The 22,500-nt window shown below is 46.3% G+C and overlaps 1 protein-coding gene across 8 annotated transcripts in view; it reads right to left on the minus strand.

Moving 5' to 3' along the window:
* Nucleotides 1-22,500, minus strand: part of epb41l2 (erythrocyte membrane protein band 4.1 like 2) — a 188,033-nt gene that overhangs the window by 17,663 nt on the left and 147,870 nt on the right. For 4 of the 8 annotated variants that reach the window (XM_063223779.1, XM_063223781.1, XM_063223776.1 and 1 more), the window contains exons 13-19: nucleotides 20,871-20,969; nucleotides 20,171-20,206; nucleotides 19,417-19,476; nucleotides 12,464-12,622; nucleotides 6,388-6,447; nucleotides 4,933-5,661; nucleotides 2,317-2,445 (exon numbers count right to left, since the gene is read on the minus strand). In XM_063223779.1, coding sequence (XP_063079849.1) covers nucleotides 2,317-2,445; nucleotides 4,933-5,661; nucleotides 6,388-6,447; nucleotides 12,464-12,622; nucleotides 19,417-19,476; nucleotides 20,171-20,206; nucleotides 20,871-20,969 — 1,272 coding nt within the window. The remainder of the gene's footprint in view (nucleotides 1-2,316; nucleotides 2,446-4,932; nucleotides 5,662-6,387; nucleotides 6,448-12,463; nucleotides 12,623-19,416; nucleotides 19,477-20,170; nucleotides 20,207-20,870; nucleotides 20,970-22,500) is intronic. The other 4 variants (XM_063223780.1, XM_063223782.1, XM_063223784.1 and 1 more) reach the window with 4 other exon arrangements.

Genomic DNA, 22,500 nt, shown 5'->3' on the forward strand with positions numbered 1-22,500 from the left:
TAGGCACTAAACTGTGCTACCTTCATAGGTGATGGTCTTGGTCTAAAACGAAGCCTTAGTGAACTATAGGCACTAAACCAGGGGTGCCCAACCAGTCGATCGCGAGCTACCAGTCGATCTCGAGGGGAGTGGCAGTCGATCGCGAGACATGTAATGTGACGGGGAAAATATTGTCTTTCAAAAGTAGGCTATGTAGCAAGCTGCTGGTACTGTATTGGTTAGATAATTAGTCCCACGGTAACACAGAATGAGGGGAAAGCATTAGGAAGTGACCGTCAAGGTATTGCAGTTGATTCATGTGTGCACACATGTAACATCGGATCAGTAACAGAACATGTGCGCAACGATGCGTTATGACGCGGCGATGTGCGAGAATCTTCGTCCAAATCGCTAGTCGCATGCATCATCGCTAACTGCGTTTACATCGCGTGCCGCGTGTAAGGGAAATGTTAGTTGCTGACATGTATGGAATTCACTTCAATTTGTGCTGTTTCTTGCTCCAGTTGTGGACAAAACGATTGGACAAACTCACAATAGAAAGCCTTTGCTGTGCTACTGTCCCAGAGAGCTGGAAAAAAAAACCTTCATAGAAGAAGTCATTCTTAACAGGGGTGTTAACCAATCCAATGAGTTCTCTCATCTCTCTCTCTCTCTCTCTCTCTCTCTCTCTCTCTCTCTCTCTCTCTCTCTCTCTCTCTCTCTCTCTCTCTCTCATAGTAAAGTGAACTTAACTAGCCTACTATTTACCCATAACAAATGGTGAATTTCTGAGCCCTTTTTAATTTGTACCACTGAAGGCATGATGCTTCATCATATTTTAGAAATAGGGCCTTTGTGCCTACATATGCATTTTATATACCAAATAGGCTATGTATCATTTTGAAATTGTTTCAGTTGTTTATGACTTGTGTATGACTGAAATTATCTCTGCATACTATCAGTGCTGCAATTGCTTTGTAAACATAGGCTATTCAACACACTTTAAAAATACACTGAAAAGATACGGCCATAGTAGCCTACTAAAAACATTTTGTTCATAATAATGGTGATTAATAAATGGTGATCTTAAATTTTCACACCGACATCCTTAAATTTGACTTGGTAGATCACGGCAGACCATCAACTTCAAAAGTAGATCTCGGTTAAAAAAAGGTTGGGCACCTCTGCACTAAACTGTGCTACCTTCATAGGTGATGGTCTTGGTCTAAAACGAAGCCTTAGTGAACTATAGGCACTAACCTGTGCTGCCTCGAAGGTATCTGCCCAAGTCTGCACTCTGCATATAAAACGTAGTCTTAGTGAACTATTGCCACCCACCTGTGCTGCCTCGTAGGTATCTGTATGAGTCTGCATATAAGACATAGTCTTAGAAAATCTGTGCTGCCTCGTAGTCTTAGTGAACTATAGGCACCCACCTGTGCTGCCTCGTAGTCTTAGTGAACTATAGGCACCCACCTGTGCTACCTCGAAGGTATCTGCATGAGTCTGCATATAAGACGTTGTGGAGATTTTTTTAGTTTCATTTTAGTTTTCTTAATTTTCTACTATTCTTATATTATATTCTCATTTTATTCTCATGATTTGGCTGTGGAAGTCCCCATATAGTGACATAGTCTTGTGTGTAAGGTGGGTCACGGGACACTCAATATTATTGGAAACATGTGCATCTACTTGGTTATGGTCACAAGGCTGCTGAACAACGAAATATGAAATCGCATACGCTGGACAACAAAACAATGGACAGTGGGCACTCTGGCCATGCGGGCCCCCACGTGCACAGAAGAAGCTGACGACATGGACTGTGGGGGAGGGAAATGGCAGTGGTGGACAAAGTAAAAGTAAAAGTTAAAAAAAAAAGAAACACAGTTTTCTTCCAACACAGGTAACTTATATGAGTAAAAAGTAGACCAATGTACTTGTCTTACGATAAGATGATTCAGCACAGGTTGGATTGAGTTTGTGGTGGGTCCTTGTTAGGTTTTTATTGTTTTTCAGTAATAACACAGATTATCTCATTAGGTAGATACAATGGAAGAAATGGTGTAACAGCTATGTACTATCATGTGCTACTGTCGTAATTACACCACAAAAGTACTTTTACTTTTACTTTGTCCACCACTGGGAAATGGTTAAATAGGGTTGCCTCTTGTATCTCTTTTATCTTCAGAACTTGCTGGGTGGAATACTTCCTGTCTCCACGCAGTAACTTCTCCGGCCGTTAACAATAAAATCTGCAGTGCTCACCATCTGAGTTGCTTGTCTGCCGATATTAAAATGATTACTGCAACGTAGTCTTGGTGAACTACAGCCACTGACCTGCGCTGCTTCGTAGGTGATGGTCTTGGTCTCGGTGTGCACGATGGGCACCTCCTTGGTGGCGATCTCGGTCTTCTGGGCCGCAAACGTGTCCGAGATGGTCACCATCTCCGTCTTCACCACGGGGGGCTGGTCAGAGAAACAGAGGAGAGTCAAGGTCGTGATGATACAAGAGGGGAAAAAACACACACACACACACACACACACGCACACGCACACGCACACGCACACACACAGATAGGCGCAAACACACACACGCACGCACGCACGTGCTGCAGGATGGAAGGAGACCAGGCTAGCTACCGGAGCCACACCAGGTGCCATTCTATGATCATGCCATGCATAGCTGATATGAAATGAAAACACACACACAAAACAAACACAAAATGGAGCAAGCAAATAATAAAAACACACTGCGCTACCAGGAATGGGTCTTTGGTATTCACACAACAGTGTACGGTACATGCAGACACACACATGCAAAAAAAAAAAAAAAAAAAAAAAAAGCTATTGAGCTGTAAAGAAAAAGATTAAGAGATAAAACAAAGCTTTTGCGGCATTTAAGAATTATGCAAAACAATACGCTTTTTGTTTGTTTGTTTGTTTGTTTCTTGTTCCCCTCGTCTTTACAGCCGCCACCAACAGACCTGCAAACTCGTCAAAGAAAATACGGTGACAGAGTAGAGCGGGGGTTCTATTTCTATTCACGTGAATGACCTAATTGGCCGGGAAAAAGGTGACTGTCACCAAAAGGTGACGAGTTTGCAGGTATGCACCAAGCACCACAAACACGACAACACAATAGAGCACGATGCATGCATAGCAATGGAAGAGAAAGTAATTGGGGACTTTTGTCATGTACGGAGCCATTAAAAGTAAACAAAAAACATGCTCGAGAAACTTAGGACTGTCCCCAAAACTTCGAAAGCAGATGAATGCATAATAACCCCCAGCACCACAATTGCTACCACATAAACGACTAACACCACAGCATTTAGCAGCACAGCATTGCCACGAGGTGGAGACACTGACACTGAACACACACACACACAGACGACAAGCACTGATTTATCACCACAGCAGTACCACAAGCTGAACACACACACACACACACACAAACACACACGACAAACACGAAACATGCACATTTTTTAAATCTCCATGCAACACCTAATGCCAAGGGAAGGCGATGTAAGAAACGGGACACGAGGAACAGGTGCCAGCCCAACACACACACACACACACACACACACACACACACACACACACACACACACACACACACACACACACACACACACACACACACACACACACACACACACACACACACACACACACACACACACACACACTTTGTGTTCTACATGACCACCACCAGAGTGCGTGTTGTGTGGGCATTAATACAATGTGTGCTGTGGTGCTTGCATGGCATGTAGGGTATGTATGTATGTATGCATGAGGAGAGAATACACCAGCGCACAGCAATATATATATATATATATAAAAATGGAACGAAAAAAATGAGAAGAAATGAAAAAAGAAACGAAGGCTGGAAAAGCACCGATGGCAACATGATGAAGAGATGAGATGAGGACGGGGGGGTGGTGGGGGGTGGGGGGAGGCCGTACAGTACAGGGCGCACAGTAGAGGCTTAATAAGCAGCAAGGTCGAATGGCTGAAGGGCGAATGGGCTTGAGGAGCCAACAACAGGCTCGGTGTTGATTGGACGAAGCCGGCAGGCTAGGGCTACTTCAATTGGGGAGTGATGGAGCCCGAAACCACGGCAACAACCAGCAGCAGCGGATAGGCAGTAGCAGGAAGTAGAAGTAGAAAACTGAAGATTCTTCCTGCATCACATCTTTACAGTACCCTAAGTTTTTACTGTACTTTCTTGTAGAGTTTAGTCTTTATAACGTTTAGCCAGGAAAAGTCCTCTAAAACGAGACCAGAGCAGTGGTAGCAGGAGCCCTAATTAAACTTAACAGCAGCTACTTTTCAGGAATGGAAGAAAGGAAAAAAAAATATCTTTCAACACCTTCCACCCAAAAACCAGAGCACTAGCAGCACTTCAACTGCTGTGAAATAGACAGGCCCAAAAAGGTACTCCAAAGAGCCATGAAAATGTGGAAGAAGAGAAGTGGGCAGAGCAGACATGCCTGGAAGAAGAGAAGTGGGCAGACATGTCTGGAAGATGGCGTCTGGTGGTAGCGTCTTGTGCTGTTTGTGTTTATGTGTGTGTGTGTGTGTGTGTGTGTGTGTGTGTGTGTGTGTGTGTGTGTGTGTGTGTGTGTGTGTGTGTGTGTGTGTGTGTAAACACTCAGGATGAAGGAAGAAAGGGATGAGGATGAGGAAGAGAAGGAACAAGACTGGCGTAATAGAGGATGCTTGTTGAGGTGGAGTGCTTGGCAGCCAGCCAGCCCAGCCCAGGACAGCCCAAGCTTTGAAGCTTCCGGGAGAAGAGGGATGGCGGGCAGACGGGCGGGCGGACGAGCTAGCAGAAGAGGAGGGGCAGGGGAGGGGCAGGGGAGTTGCGTGGAGTGTGGGTGAGAAGGAAGGAGGGGTTTGGCGGAGAAGAGGAGGTTAAGAACGCCGAAAACCCCCCCTAAGATTTACCTCAGAGCAACAAATAACCTGGGGGAGGTGGTCTGTGTCCAGGTGGGACGCGTCTCCGTTCATGCGCGGCTCCTCTTCCTCGTCCTCCTCCTCCTCCACAGAGACCGTGCCTTGCGCTTCCGTTGCCGGGTAACCGTTGCCGTTGGTAGCCTCCTCAGGCGCGGTGGCTGACACAGCCTCCTCCACGGGGCCGGCTTCCTGCGCGGGGCCGGCTTCCTCCACCTCGGCGGCTTCTTTGGCTTCCTCCACCTCCTCTATTGGCTGAGCGGCAGTGACGGAAGCGGGACTAGGCTCGGGTTCGGGTTGGGGCTCTGCCATTGGCTCAGGCTGCGGCGCGGACGCGGCCTCTTTCGGCTCCTCCTCCTCCTCCTCCTCCGGCTCCTCCTTGATCCTCTCCACTGAGACGCTGGTCACCTGCGGGTGGTACTCGGCCTCCTCTTCGCTCTCGCTGTCCGAGGACACGCACACCGTGACGCCTGCCTTCTTGCCCTCCACCAGCACCACCACCGGGGGGAGCTCTTGCGGGCCGCCTCCATTGACTTTGGCCTCCGCTGCTGCTGCTGCTTCTTCTTCTTCTTCTGCGTTTGGCTTGGGGGTCTTCCTGACCTCCTCCACTATAACCGTCTCCTCGATCTCCACCACCGGCTGGGCGGCTGGGGACGCCGCGGTGACTGTGGAGACAGGGGTGGCCGCCGGCTCGGGCTTGCTGTGCTTGTCGACGTCAACGCTCTGTGGTGCATCGTCGGAAATGCGTGTCACATCGTCACAAGACGGAAGGACAAGGGGTTGGATCGATCCCGAGGAGGTGGAGGAGGAGGGGCAGGGAGAGGAGGTGGGGGGTGGGGGGGGAGAGACAGGAACAGAAAGAGACAAAGAAAAACAGAACATAAAAGATGACACAACCGCACAACTGAAGAAAAACACACGAAAAGGAGCAACAACAGGCACCAACAGAAGAAAACAACATTTTGTTTACACTCACACGTTAACGCAAAACCAACAAGCCAAAATAAACAACAACATGTGAAGACACAAAGAGACATAACAAAATGGCGTCGTGGCGGATGATGACTGTGCGTGCAAGTCAACTCGTTCCATGATGGAGAGAATGGAAGGCAGAGAGAGAGAGAGAGAGAGAGAGAGAGAGAGAGAGAGAGAGAGAGAGAGAGAGAGAGAGAGAGAGAGAGAGAGAGAGAGAATGAAAGAGATGACCATTAAGACATGGAGATGAGAGAGAGATGGATGGATGGATGGATGGATGCCGTTCTGATGGGAGAGGAAAGATGACAACTGAAATGGAGAAAGAGAGATGTCATGTTAAGCGATAACTTAAGAGTGAGAGTGAGAGCGAGAGTAGTGACGTCTGTGGGGATGAAAGGGTTAAGGGTCAGGGGTCACGAGGTCAAAGGTCATGGTCAGGTGGGGGGGGTCGGAGGTCGAGCGGCTGGAGACCACCTTGCTGACGTCTCGATCCTCCGCAGCAGGCCGGAAGGTCTCCATTCGCGGCGGAGGAGTCTGTGGAACATACAGAGGTAGCCATGGAAACCGTGGCCTATGAGGCTGGGGAACGGACGCGCGTACGAACGCACGGCGGGGGAGACGATGCTGGTCGGGGTTAATAAGGGCGAGAAGAAAGGAAGAGAGACGGAGAGAAGGAAGGAGGACAGGAGGAGAGGAGGAGAGGAGGAGGAGCGGGGTAGTCATGTTGCCATACCACCGTGGATGCGCACCCGCTGAGTCTTAAGAAAGAGGAGGAGGAGGAAGAGGAGAGGAAGAGAGGATGGAGGGATAAGCGTCGTCCTCCATGCCTCCACTGCTCCCCTCCCCCCCCTCACTGTCACAGCACCCCCCATAAGACCCGGCGTACAGATGCACCCACCCCGTGATACACTTCAACCAGCAGCAGAGAAGCAAACAAGCACCCAGCATCCAGCCACAGCAGTGGAATGAGCGTGATGATGATGTACATCCAAATATTTGCGTGTTGATAGTTTATGGCCAGTCTTATTCACGTCTATGCCTAATGATGGCGCGGACTACACAGACTACAGACTAAATGTTTACGGCGCTGTGCAAAGGGGTCAACACATGCTCTCCTCCTCTCTAAGGCTGCAGCCAGCTATGTGACAGCATATTTGTTTCCAGAGTCGTAACATTGTTTACATTAGTCGCAGATTCGAGTTTATTTTATATAGTTTACATTTCTGGCAGGATTCTCATCCAGGTCATGTTAGTACAATAAAAGGTTTAACAGCATAAAGTCTAATTCGAATGCTACCTGGTACGTGTTCTTTGCAGAGATGGTGCCCTCAGCTCATGTTTTGTTTATTTTAAAAATAACATGCCAAGACGGTCACCCATGTTCATTTAAAATTCCTTCATTTAATGGGCAAAGAAAAAAAGTCTAGTTTTAGGCAAAGGTCTCACCCGCAGCTAAACTCTATTGACTGTGGTTGACGTGAACTTAATTTGCAGGGGGTGACCCAACACAGTCTGCTCATCACTGGAGTTAGCCAATACAATTTCTCCTGCAAATTAGTTCCCATTGGTTTGATGAAAGGTAGTAACGTCTAACAGGCCGAATCTTTCTATCGACAGCGGTTTTGTGGATTGTAGCCCATTTTTCATCAAAGTGCCTATACAATGAAAGTACGGTGGCCTAGACTGGACATAAACCTGCAGTGACAGTACGGTGGCCTAGACTGGACATAAACCTGAGCGTTCAGTTTTTATGTATATGGATGGATCATGGAAGCAGAGCAGAGCAGGGCAGCCAGTGAGTGGGTGAGTGAGGCCATTAGTTGTTTCATGGTAAAATGAAAAAACACACGCGAGCGAGAGAGAGAAAAAGACAGAGAGGGAAAATGAGAGAACGAAAGAGCGAAATAGAAAAAGTAAAAGAAAGAGAGAAAAACAAAACCGTAAAAGAAAGTTGAAGGTCATTAGTTGTTGCATGGTAAAAAGAAAAACACACGCGAGAGAGAGTGAGAGAAAAAAAGACAGAAAGGGAAAATGAGAGAACGAAAGAGCGAAATAGAAAAAGTATAAAAGAAAAAACAAAAGTAAAACTGCAAAAGAAAGTGAAAGCAAGAGGTCAAAATAAAGAAAAATATATGAAAAGAAGGAAGGAAAGAGAGCGAAAGAAAGAGGAAAGAGAGCGAAAGAAAGAGGAAAAGCTGTTCAAGAGGGACCCAATAGAGAGAGAGAGAGAGAGAGAGAGAGAGAGAGAGAGAGAGAGAGAGAGAGAGAGAGAGGGTCCTATGTAGAAGAAAGCACCTCGTCAAAGCGCTGGCCAATGGGCAGCGAGATGACGGCGCCCTCTGCTGTGCCGAGTGTGGCGTTGCAGGACGACAGCAGGCCCAGAGAGAAGGTGGCCTTGCTCATAAAGAGAGAGGTAAGCTCCTCTTCTAAACTCTACAACGCCAGGTGGAACACCACGCCACAGGAGACAGGAGACAGGAAACAGAAGAGGACATGAGAAGATCACTACAAGGTACAGAGGCAGTGATAAGAGACAGAGATAAGAGATGACTAAATGCTTGACGAGACACAACCTAGAGAGAGGGAAGGAGAAGAAAGACAATAGAGTGAAAAAAAGAGACAGGTCTTTGTGTGGAAAAAACAGCACATGTCAGTGTTGCCAGATGAATGATAATTACAGTATTTGCACCCTAATTTTGTCTGAACGATCAAAAACGATGTACGACAAGGTCAGAGTTTTCATTCAGTTCTTTAAGTTGAAGAATTGAAGAATTGTTGAAGAATTGAAACAACCATTTAGTTCGTGTACGATAATTTCTAGGGCTGGGCGATATGGGAAAAAAACAATATCACGATAAAGATTACTTTATATCACGATAACAATATATATCACGATATAGCACAATTGCATACGTTTTCAGTTATTCTCTTTATTTGCTCTTTATTTTTTCATGTCGCAAAACAACCTTTCTTTAAGATGGATCTTTTTATTCTTATTTTTACAGTTACATTAACGTAGGTTCCCAGAGGTTGCCGGTTCGACTCCCGACCCGCCAGGTTGGTGGGGGGAGTAATCAACTAGTGCTCTCCCCCATCCTCCTCCATGACTGAGGTACCCTGAGCATGGTACCGTCCCACCGCACTGCTCCCCATGGGTCGCCACTGAGGGCTGCCCCCTTGCACGGGTGAGGCATAAATGCAATTTCGTTGTGTGCAGTGTGCAGTGTTCACTTGTGTGCTGTGGAGTGCTGTGTCACAATGACAATGGGAGTTGGAGTTTCCCAATGGGCTTTCACTTTCACTTTCGCTTTCAACGTATAGTGTGTATTGTGACAACATGAAGTGTAATTAAATTATAGTAATTTTATACAATTGAATATCACGATATAAACGATATAGGAGAAAGGTCACGATATACACTTGTATAGCACGATAACATCGTCATATTGCCCAGCCCTAATAATTTCCTCCCAAAAAGCCCAGTTTAACATTTTCCATGTGGCAACATTGGCACAAGTACACTACGAAAAGTTCAAATACTACAAGGTGCAGAAACGGGAGATGAGATGACTAAATGCTTGACAAGACAAAACCCTAGTGAGAAAGAGAAGAGAGAGACAGGTCGAGTTGGAAAAGACAGTACTACGAGAATGAAGAGGAAAGTCTAGAAAGATGCATGCAGGGCCATCACAAAGTGTGCATGTATCTTTGTGAGTGCTCATTCAAAATTACACAAGAACATGAGCAGCGAAAAGAGTTTCATTTAGGGACAAAAAAAAAAAAAAAAACTGAAAAAGTGTGCGTCACACATGCACTGACACACATGCACTGCACAGTCTCAGGGAAGACCCATTGGAGATGATCAGATAGCACATCACACAGTGTGACAAAAGCAGCTGGAAAACAGGAGAGAGAGAGAGAGAGAGAGAGAGAGAGAGAGAGAGAGAGAGAGAGAGAGACAGCGAGAGAGACAGCGAGAGAGACCGAGAGCGTGCAAAGTTGTATATCAAGACGGACCACATGGGCTGTGGGCTGGAAATAGTTTTGGCAAAGCACCCAACACCTGCACACCTGCAAATGGACACGTGGCTGCGTTGCCAGAACAGAGAAGAGTGTGTGAGCATCACAGACGTTTAACCCATTTTTGTCCTAAGCCCTTTTTGGGAAAGGGTGCCCTCTGCCTATTAAATCCTAAGTATTTCAGCCTCCGAGGCACATTCAAATATAAAATGAGTAGCATTTAAAAGCTAGGACCCTCGTTTCGCCTTAGAATGTGTTCATTCAGCTCTAACTTACCCACATTTTTAACAAAACAGCTAAAATCTCAATAATCTGAATGTAGCATATATGTGTTTCCAGGACACAATGGGTTAAATAATGTAAAGCACAGCGACAAAACACAACATACAGTAACTGGAATAGAAGGAACCTGAAAAGTACAGAAAAAAACAGGGGAAAAAAACCCACCACCACCACAAAAAGCGAATGCAGTGGCAACCTTTGAAACCCAACAGTGAGATGAAAACAGTCAAGAGAAGAGCAGAACAGCCGCATTACATAGCAGCCAGTTTACAGCACAGGCAGGCGCTTATTGAACAGCAGGCAACCAGTCACAGAAACAAATGGCAAAGGAAAAAGAAAACACAAGGTTGTGAATGGAAGACATAACAGTGACAAATCATACAGGTTTTGGAAAGAGAATCATAGAGAGCCCAGGTGACCATTTTGAGGAAAACACACTGCACATTGAGAAACATATTCAAATCACACACACACATACACAGCAGCAAGCGGAGTACAGTACAGTAGCAGCATAAGGAGCAGTGTTTGCATGCATGGAAAGTTACAGTGATCCCAACGCAGCCCCTGCCATTGGCAGAGAAATCAGAAAGCAGCCATGCCATTGGCTGAGAGATTTGAGAGAAGGCCTTGCCATTGGCCGATATATCTGAAAACAGCCCTGCCATTGGCCGAGAGAGGACGGTACAACCCTGTCATTGGCCTAGAGGGAAGTAGTACAGCCCTTTTGGCCGTTGCAGAGAGGCCAGTGTGCTGGTGATCATGTGACAGCTGGGATTAAGGCTGCAAAACCAATCTCTAAATCCAATTACAGCGCCATACACTCAAACGAGTTCTGCTAGAGCTGTGATGCGGGGTGGGGTGGGGCATTGGGGCGCGCAACCATCTCTGACGCTGATGGGGAAAGCCAGCGGAGTGGTTGTGACGTCTTCATAGTAAGAACTCAAGATTTTGCTCAAATTCTATTCACATTATGTGTTGCGGTACCCCTCAGAGGGTTAAACGCCCTAGGCTGTGCATTTTGGAGCCAACCAAGCCTAGGGCCCAGAACTGAGGGGAGGCAGGCAGGGAGGGAGTGGAGGAGTAGAGAAGGGGGCGCAGGACAACTAAGACGAGACAGAAGCAAGGGGAGAGGACATTGTGAGGAACATTGAATCGTATGGCCTGCGCTCCAAAGGCCATTTGTTACTTTCTGTCCCTTGCTTTCGTACAGAGCAGGGGAAAAGGGCCTTTGTGTTTTCTGCACCTGCCTCATGGAACAACTTGCAAAAGGACTTGAAGTTAACACATTTGATTCCATTGACCGATTTTAACTCCAAGATGAGATCACTGGAGACAGATTCACTTGCCTGTAACTGTTTTAATTGATTTTAATTGTGTCATTTGATTTGTATTTTTAATGCAACTGGGTATTTAATTGTGTAACTTGTGCCGCCACTTGGCCAGGACACCCTTGTAAAAGAGATTTGTAATCTCAACGGGTTTATTTTCCTGGCTAAATAAAGGTTAAATTAAAAAAAAAAGAAAACAACATGGGGCCATAGAATGGGACAGGTGAGCAGGTTTGCTTGGCAGGATGGGAAGGAAGGTAGGGAAGATCGTGTAGGTGGGCACGAAGGTAACCAGGTGGACAGAGCCGGTGCCAACTTTGCCAGCTCCGCCATTTTCCTGATGTGTTTTTTTTTTAACATTATCAAAAGCAAAAAAACTTGTCTAAAATAAGCAAAAATTCTGATAAAAATGTTACTTGTTCCAATGACAGATTCTTCAAAACAAGTCATAGATGACATTTTCTAGTTCAAAAGTTTTATAGATATTGGGTGCTTTTTTCCCATGAAAATAGAAAAAAAAAAATGCTAGCTAAGATTCGCTTTTTTGCATTCAGCTTGGTATTGCAAGGGCCAAGGGCAGGGCAGGGCAGGGCAGGGCAGGGCAGGGCAGGGCAGGGCAGGGCAGGGCAGGGCAGGGAGGAAGGGTAGGTAGGCAGGAGGGGTAGATTGTGGAAACACAGGTGGCGGTGGTGGTGGTAGGGTACACAGGTACACAGGTGCAGCAGAACAGGTAGGCAGGTAGGAGAGTAGGCAGGACAGGTAGCCAGTGGTAAAGCCAGACAGGTAGACGACCAAAAAGGAAAAGCCCGGGAAGGTCACAGGGGGTCAAACAAGTGAGAGGTCAGGTGAGAGTTCCAAAGGTCAAAGGTGAAAGGGTGAGGTGAGGTGAGGGCGCAGCGGGCGCAGAGGGAGGGACGTACCCCTTGGGCCTGCAGGCGCAGGCTGGTGGCGGGGCTGCTGGTGAGCCGCTTTTCCCACTGACTGGGCCGCGGCTCGGGGGAGGACTCCATAAAGCTGCGCTTTAGCTCGCTAATGCTAGCCTGGTGCTTCAACACACCCTCCTGGGTCTTATCCAGGTCCTACGAGGGCCGGGCCGGGCCGCACCGCACCGCACAGCAAGGTCGCACCGGACAGGACAGGACAGGACGGGCAAGCCCCAGCAGACAAAAAAAAACACCAACAAGGAAAATAAAATGAAGTAAAATAAAATAGGGAGGAAGCCCCATATCCGAAAGCAGGATCCGAGGGAGTTGGGTGGGTAGGGGTTTAAGGGAGCGGAAGGGAAGGGAAGGGAGGGGGGGGGGGGGTATTGTGGGTTTGGGGCAGGGGATGGAGGAAGGGGGCAGGGGGAGTGGAAGGGATAGACATAAAAAAACACACAAGACACACACACACACACACACCAACAAGTGCATTAGTTTGCAACACATGGCAGTACAATCCCAAACCACCCAAATAAAATCCCATGTCATTAGCACCATCAGATGTAAAGGGGTCATCCCTATGTTCCCCAGGTCCTATGTTCCCCTCTACCAGAGAACATAGGGCTCTTTTTTTCAAAAAAGGGTTCTATGTTCTCCACTGCTTCAAAGTAGACTGCTGCCACATGGCAAAGTGCAGGTTGCTGTTGCAACTGTGGCAGGTTAGGTTTAGGGATAGTTTTGGTCAGGGCACAAATTGAAAACTCAGAAACATTGCATTACTGACAGGTTAGGTTTAGGGATGGTTTTGAGAAGGGCACAATTTGAAAACTTGGAAACATACAATGCGGGGAACATGGAACCCTTTTTTTTTTTTTTTTTAGAAAAAAGGGTCCTATGTTCCCCGTTCCCATACAAAGACAGGGGAACATAGGATCCGGGGAACATAGGATCCGGGGAACATAGGATCTGGGGAACATAGGATCCGGGGAACATAGGTACGCTCCCGATATAAAGATGTAGCCAAGCCTGTCTTGCTATCTGTTTACGTTTCTATGCCATGCCATTGGGACAGCCCTGGTGGGAGGAGGCAACAAAAAAGAGAGAAGAAACGCAAAACACAGCCTAGCCAAAGTTTCGCCTTCACTTCTGGTCTGAAGAGCCCCAGGAGGATATTCATACAAAAATAACTCCACAGACAGTTATGTGATTTGATGAATACGAAATGTTTTGAAAAATAAAAAAACCTGATGTATACTTTGTAAAGAAAAAAAAAAAAAACTCGACCTGCCCATGTGACATGTATTGAGCGGCATGACCTGGGTGATGGGGAATCTCCACAGGACTGGCAAAAAAATAAAACATAAACAACGAATTCCATTTCAGGCCAGCAGGTGGTGCAATAACCATAGGCAGTAAAACAGGAGCGTCCTTCCTACTGCATGTGCACCATGGAGCAAGTCAGCCAGATGTGCACATTCTCGCTGGTCCATGTAATCACACTATGGGGTAGCGAGTCAACACTGCGGAGGTGAAACAGTGTGTGTGTGTGTGTGTGTGTGTGTGTGTGTGTGTGTGTGTGTGTGTGTGTGTGTGATTGAAATAATTGAGCACACTCACAACGCCGGTGTAATCCCTTTACAGGCCTGGCGTCCCCTTTAAAGCCACATAGGCCCACCTCTGACTGACTCACCTCTTTCATGTGCGTGTGCGTGTGTGTGTGTGTGTGTGTGTGTGTGTGTGTGTGTGTGTCTGTGATCCCATTAAAAAACAACTGAGAGCTCCCACTACTGAGTCACCAGTTCAATGCAATACTGCGTGGAGCATCACGCTTATAAACGCCGTCAGGACCAGGGATGTCGCGATAACCACAACAATAACCAGGATGCACAGCCAGCGCCACGCGTTGCCATGTTGGCCTACCACCACCACCACACATGACCAGAGGAACTGACCCTCCCACTGCTGCAAATTTAGAGGATTTGTCCTAGATTTAAGAACATTTGGGCACCTCTGGTCACAACCAGGGCTGAAAAAAAAACAAGTCAGTGCTGGGACCTCTGTGGAGTTCACCAGACCAGTGTTTCTCAACCTTTTTTTAGGCGAGGCACCCTTTCAATTCATGAAAAATTTCAAGGCACCCCAAACCAACAAGCCATAACATGGCATCGCATCCGATACCACACAAGCTTAGAAAAGTAACACATTTGGAGACGTCACACGACCTACGTTCGAAGTTGCAGCTGACTGGGGCGACCTATATTTACTTTATTTGATAATTGTGCGTAAATGGCAGATGAAAGATTCCACTGACTAACATTACCTTATCAATTTAGACAAATATGTATTATATTACGTAATTTATTTATCAGCCACGCTTCCGTGGCACCCCTGAGGGGGGCCTGTGGCATCCCAGGGTGCCCCGGCACACCGGTTGAGAAACACTGCACCAGACTACGGCCTGCATCTAGACTGTGCAATAACGTCCAACCGTGCCAAAGCGGCCAACATACCATAGGAGAGTTTCTCTCTCTCGCTCACTCACTCCCAATAAAAAGCTCATTACAAGGTCGTAACTATACTGTGTGCAGTGCACTGTGTAAAAGTATGTCCGACTCGACACTTTCAGACGATTCCTGAGGTTGATGTGCACCCCAATTATCTCTCTTCCCACCAGGGCTTCAGGTCCATAAAGTCAAGTCAGGCTGTCCTAACCAAGGCAGGCAGGCACCTATAAAGCAGAGGCTACTCTGTCTCCACTGCCACTATTTTGGGGCTTAATACAGTTAAAAAGGGCAACATCCACCAAAAACATCTCCTCCAACATACTGAGAAACGAGTGCTTGGACCGAATTTCTTTTAAATAAACACTGAAGATCCGTAAGTTTTTAAAGTTTTAAGTTTCTTTTGTCATTTGTTCATTTTGTCTTATTCGACATGATTATTCATAGACATTTAAACAACTGAATTCTGTGTACCGTATAATAAAATTATTTTGATAAAAAATTAAATGATTTCGATGAATTATTTTCACCTGCAATCAGGGCTTCGAACCGGTTCAAGGAACGAAAACGAAAACCAGGAACTTTTTGTATTTTACAGGGAACAGAAACGAAACCGGAAACGTTATTATTTTTTATGTTCTGGAACGGGAACACTTATTTAAAAATAATGGTAACCGGTTAATACCGGTTAATACCGTTCCTCAAACTAAAAAAAAAAAGTAATTATTTTCCTGCGCACGTTACCATGACGGCTGAGGTTCACGTCCTGTGTGATATCAGACATTCTCTGACTGAATGGAGAGAGAGCTGTAGATTACAAAGTCTTCACTCCACATCTTAATTAAGAGAAACCACTGTCATACAAAAGGACAGAGTTTGCATTGCATCATTGTAAGACATTGCAGGGAAGCGCGTGTAAAGCGCACCGACAATGTTCGGCGTTATTGGGCATCCATGGCCGCTTCAAATATGCACAAACTCACAATGTCCATCATAGTGCTCCCCGTGACCCAAGTCAGCGTGGAGCGCACATTTTCATCATTGAGATTTATTCTCTGCTTCTCCGCTTAGGTCATCCCTGAATGACAAAATTCTGGAGGATATTCTTTTCATCTGCTTGAATAAACAGTTTTGAATGTAGGCTGACTCATTTGCACTTCCGTCTTTCTTGGTTAACGTCAGTTAGGCCTATGGGGAGTAATCAGCTGACAGGAACGAAATTAACCGTTCCGGGAACAATATTTTTTGGTTCTAACCGGTTCGGGAACGTCAATTTATTGGTGGAACTCAGAACCGGAAACGTTATAATTCCGTTTCTGTTCGGAACGGAACGTTTGGAAAAAAATAACGGTTCAAAGCCCTGCCTGCAATAGAGATAAGAGACCCACGGCATACTGTAAGGGGTCTTACACACCAGGGCAGTAAAGCGTCGCGGAACGGCCGCGTCTTTACCGGCGGAGGTGAAAATACACTGAAACATATCTGTCCTTACTGCATTTGGAAAATAGAACTCGAGCGTATTTTTCACGCCGGCGACCGGCGGTGTCTCATTCAAATGAATGGCAAAGTAGCATACTAGCTTTGGCTAGTGGGAGGGTTTTGAATAGGACTGGCCGCGCACGCCGACGCTGTCAGTGTGAAAGGCAGAGAAAAACACGCCGGCCAAAACTAAGCAGAAAGACCGCGTTCGTCCCGTGACCGTTCCGCCTTGGTATGTTTTGGCCCTAAACCTGCCTCCCTCCCGTCATGGGAATTAAAGTCACGATGCGCGCAGCTCAGCTAGAAACATCCCTACAGGTCCAGACACAACCCCTACGAGGGAAGCTAGCTACCCGTGGATGCAGTTTATGGGGCCCCTACGAGGGACGCTAGCTACCCGTGGATGCAGTTTATGGGGCGAGTGGTGGGGGCATGTCCACACCACTTCTGAGATTACCTTACAGCAGGGTTTCCCAAACTGGGGTGCGAGGAATCCTGGGGGTGCGCGGCCTGCCACAAGGGCTGAACAGAGCAATGGCTAAGATGTGTGTTTTTATACAGAATTAATGAACATTACATAGTTAATGCTGGAAGTATCCATCTGAAGTGTAATTTACAACTCCCAGACTTGTCATGCAACAAGTTTCATTGTAATGATGGCAGAAAAAAATGTCAGGTCAATTGGAAATGAGGATTGCCCAAAATGTGCGGCTGTGCAACATTCACTTAGGGGGTGCGCGAACCACATTGAAATGTGAAAAGGGGTGCGCAGGGAAAAAAGTTTGGGAACCACTGCCTTACAGTATCCCCCAACACTTTTTAAACAAATATCAAATAAAATACATATATAAGCCACAGGGAATTTGTCCCCAGCGCTTTCCAAATTTACATTTACTCCAGCGTTTGAGCTAGCGTCTCATAGGCGCTGCTGCCTCATTGAACTATAATTAATGGCATAGCACTGAGCAATACATAATAATTCAAGTCAAAGTCAAAAGTCTGGATCATCTTCTGTGATTTCTACGATTTCAATTTCAAAGTATCATTTTTGAGCGCGGTATTATATCTACCTACACGCTTTCGGGTTGGGCCCGTCCGATTTTTTCTGGGCCCACCTGTTTTATTATTTCTGCCTACGCCCCTGCAGCAGAGTGGAGGAGATGTGGTTGGTGGAGCTGGCCTTGAGACTGAGGGGTCAAGGAACGTATGGTAAGCTGTCTTGACAGTGCTTGCTACAGTAACTCCCAAACCCAAACCTTGCCCCCAAACCCAACACATCAAAGCCGTGAAGCTGTCAGTGCGAAAGGCTCTGCTCATGGTAGTTTTGCAGTGGTCATGACTTGTCTCAGGGGTGTGTGTGTGTGTGTGTGTGTGTGTGTGTGTGTGTGTGTGTGTGTGTGTGTGTGTGTGTGTGTGTGTGTGTGTGTGTATGTGTGTGGCTACTGGATCCCCGCAGAAGTGCTAAACAAAGCCAATGTGGGAAAACTTGTGGTGATGCTGTTTGAAGTGTGTAACAATGGGAGAGTATTTGTGGAAATGTTGGGAAATAACATAACATGTGGGCTTTAGGAAAAGAGCGCATTTAGCTAGCAGTTCAAGTCAGAGTTACTTGGCGGGAGTGGAGAATGTCTCCACAGGCGACACTGCACACTGCTCCTATGGCAAAATCCTGCCAGGTCTTAGATCCAGAAATGGACAAAAATGGAGCCATAGTGTGACATACATATGTGATGTATGACCGTGTATTAACAGGTTTGTAATACATCCGTGATCGTATTGTTCAGAGCCATGAGAAACATGGGCCCTTATAATGTGTATAAGTTATTCACATTTATTATGTACTGCGAATGAATCTGACTGAGAATCGAACTGAGAGCTCGCCACAGTTTACAACCATTTGAAAAGCATCAGCATCAGCATCAGCCACAACATCACATCATCACATAAATCTGTTTACAGATGATGACACCGCTGCATCTTGTCTGTAATCAGCCTCCCGGGTTATGGTTATGGGCCTAAAGGGGTATGCCACTATTTTAGGGCTTAATACAGTTAAAATCGTTGGCTGGGGTTTATAAAGGTTTTTCATGTAAGCCGTTGTCTTGCTTTAAGGCAAGTTAAAAGAGGGAGTATGTCGCTAAGCTAGTGAAAGTCAATGGATCACTGTAGCATGTAGCATGTAGCATGACTCCATGAGTCTATGCGGATGTACAATGTGTGGATGTCCATGACTACGAGTTTCTACAGAGCCACTCTGAGAGCTTCACGCCTTTCAACCCTCTCAATGACATCACAACAACAACAACATCATCTGGGTGAGAGTTTAGTCTGTTACATAACACACAAACAAACAAGTACGAGAGTTAAACACGGAACAAAATTAAAATCACCATGGCAACCAAAAGCAGAAAAAAAGTCCCTGTCTGGTTATGGAAAATGGTATTAGTACTGTTAAATGATTTAATATATTTGTATTAATGAATAAACCGATAATAAACCCAACCGTGTGCACACCCATCCCAACAACTGCAGGGTGAAAAGTGACAACGTTGGCCACTTTCCTATCATGCTTTGCCCCGCTCCACACACGGGCATCCCAAACAAAATTCAGATCATGCAAATTTAGTGCACACACACACACACACACACACACACACACACACACACACACACACACACACACACACACACACACACACACACACACACACACACACACACACACACACACACACACACACACACAAGCACCCACCCGCACACACACACAGACTCTGAAGAGGCATGCAGTCACACACGCACACGCACACGCACACACTCTGGAAAGGCATGCAATCACACACAGAGCCTTGACAGTGAGAGGCAGAAGGCAGCCCAGGATAGTAGCCAAAGGAGACGGATCGGATCGGGTCGGGTCATCAAGAGGTTCATCTCTTGCTTTTAGCCTTTTAGGCAGCGAGCCATACCAACCTCCAACATTAGATTGCTATGTCTGACATATATATTCTCCCCCTTCACTCTCAACTTGCTCTGTGGAGGTTCAAACAAAAAGAAAACAAAAAAAAGATGGGGGAAAAGAAAAGAGATGTGTGCAAAACGTGAGAACGGTGAAAAAGGAGGACAACGAAACACTAACAGGTGATGACAGAGCCAAACTACTAAGGAGGGAAAAAAACAGCAGTTAATGAAATGAGGGACACAAGCACCATAGGATTTCAGTCGATCGAATACCGTAGACGGACGCCCATTGGCCCAAATGACCCCAAACACCAAACACCCATGATATAAGATCGCATTTCATTGGCCGGTTTTGCTGAAGAAGTCTGTTATGCAAATGCATTGATTGGATGATTCGGTGTTTTGTCACCTGTGCATTGCGTCCCTTGTTTCAGATCATGTGAAATTATAATAATCATGGAAGTAAAAAAAAAAAAATGTCATTAAAAGAAAGCGGTATCACACATTCAAAATGAGATCAACACGAACAATATTCCACATCACACAAATTAATTTCCATTAAAAAATGGAACCCCCCCCCACAAACAAAGGAACGCACAACACAAAAAGAACACTGACAAGACATGAGACCCCCACACGGCTCTACAAAAAAACGACGAAATTACAGGAAAAAAAAAACACTACACCAAAAAAAAATAAAAAGCCATGGACCATCACTAATTAACAAACAAGCGACATAAACGGAGGATCGGCAGCGCGCGTTAACCTTTCTCAAGGTGCCATCCGAGTCATCTGTAGCCTCCTGCTCACCAGTCGTTTGGGGGGGGTGTCGAGGGGGAATATGGGGAGGTGTGGAGAGGATAGGTTAAATTAGATGGGAGAGGAACCAAGCTCTCATCAAAGAGAGCAAAACTCATACAAATACAGTACAGTACAACACAGTGTATTATTAGCCTAATAGAGTGTACTTCCAGGGAAATGGCTTGTGGACAATGAGTGGTCAGACTGACAGATGTTAATTTCATTAGAGGGTGCATTGCACGTGCAATACACTTAAATGTGCACAATTAAACTTAACTAACTACTAACTACATTGTTACGATAAAATGTAGTGTCTAAGAAAGTTGTAGAAAACACCCTTATTGAAACTTTGCACAATGAAGCTTTCGCAATTAAATATTTTAGTTAGTTAGTTTAGACGCCTTTTCTAGGCATTACTAAAACAAGGTTGCAGGAAACTGTGTGAATGCCTGAAACCTAAAATTCTGTCAGCATGTTGCACAAAAAAAACGTCAGAGACCAAACTAGGAGATGAATACGAGCATCCCATCAACCATCTCTACAAAGCCGTTTCCATAGAAGCACACTTCCTGCTTCCTGTTTCGGTTCAGACATGTAGTACTGTATGTCAATACAGTAAGGCATTGTGGGTAGTGTAGGCTGTAGTAGGAGGAGGCCTGACGGACCTCTGGTGGCTTTGGGGCATCGGCCACTACAGCGGTGGCGGCGGCAGCAGCGACATCATCATCACCACGAGGCGGTTCCTCCTCCTCCTCATCTTCATCCTGAACTCGCGCCACGACCAGGATGGACGGACGGACGTATGGACGAGTGGTTGAAGAGGTATTTAAAAAGAAGGGTTGAGGGGGTGAGGAGATATGGCAGGAGGAGGAGGGGAGGAGGGGGGGTTGTAAGAAAAAGTGATATGGATGCTGTATACATGTAATGGGGGACAGAGGTGGCAGATACACAGATAAGCCTGCCACCCCCAATCCAAGCTGCATACTCTCTCTCTCCCTCTCTCACATACACACACACACACACACTCACGCATGTTAACATACACACTTGGATGGTGTGATGTCATAAGGGACATGGCATGGGGTTGCGGGTGGGGTCTCCACTCTGAGGCTGGCCAATCAGAGCGAGGCGTTAGGATGGGGGAGTGGTAAGGAGATGCGCATGCTTCTCTCGGGGCACCAAGAAGGGCTTCTATCATTTTTCTTTTCTTTCTTTTTTCCTGTGTACATCAGGGATTCTTTTCTCACTTAAATATTTCAAAGCACTTTACATTTGTATGCTGCAGCGTATATAAAAAAGACTTCATCATCATATCACAAAAGGAGTACTTCAAGGGGTAGAAACGGATGACAGGCATTTTTTTCCCCACAATTTAGGGCTTTTGTGTCGTACTATTAAGCTCATTTAAAAATGCATTGGCTAAGTCATTTGTTTGTGGCTAATCTGCAGGCTACAAGAGATTTGCACAAAAGACTTTGGAGGAGGAAGGAAAATCTCTCCAAAAGCTCCACGCCAAACTACCACAAAACAAATACTTGAATTCATATTAAATTACACTTGAAAAAGGTAATTAAATAGGAAGGGTAGCCAAGTCAACACGGGACCCATAATAGAGTGCAGAAACAAAGGGAAAGGGGTTTACAAAGATTTTGTGCGGGACAAGAGCACCTATTAATAACAAGGGCGCGTGGGATCCTAAGTATAACCCACTAATAAACGTCTCGTTACCACAGCTCTACTGGATGTACTGGGAATATGCCAAAAGCCTAAATGGTTATTAAGATTTCTCCCAGGAAGAAGCTCGACCTGACGGGGGGTGGGGTGGTGGTGGTGTGTCTAATACAAATACACAGTAAACGTCAGCGGCGGAGGGGAGAATGCGGGGGTGGGGTGGGGTGGGGGTGAGGTGAGCGAGATTTGACTGAGGAGGCAGACAGAGCTGGGGGGGTGGGGGGGGTAGGAGCAGGGAAGCAGGGGCAGCAGTAAGGTACTGGAGGCGTTTAGGAACACACACACACACACACACACACACACACTCACACACTCACACACACACACACACACACACACACACACACACACACACACACACACACACACACACACACACACACACACACACACACAGACAGGTGTGACCCACAGGAGTGTGTGAGAGGAAGGGAGAAGGGGTAAAGAAAGGGGTTGCGTGGGGTGGGGCTGGAAGCTGGGGGGGGTTGCAGTAGTAGCTGGCTGGTCTTTTGAGTAGAGGGAGCAGAAGCGTCTTGCGTTGGGTTGCGTTGGGTTGGGTTGAGT

This window comes from Engraulis encrasicolus, chromosome 18, assembly GCF_034702125.1.
Source record: "Engraulis encrasicolus isolate BLACKSEA-1 chromosome 18, IST_EnEncr_1.0, whole genome shotgun sequence".
NCBI lineage: Eukaryota > Metazoa > Chordata > Actinopteri > Clupeiformes > Engraulidae > Engraulis > Engraulis encrasicolus.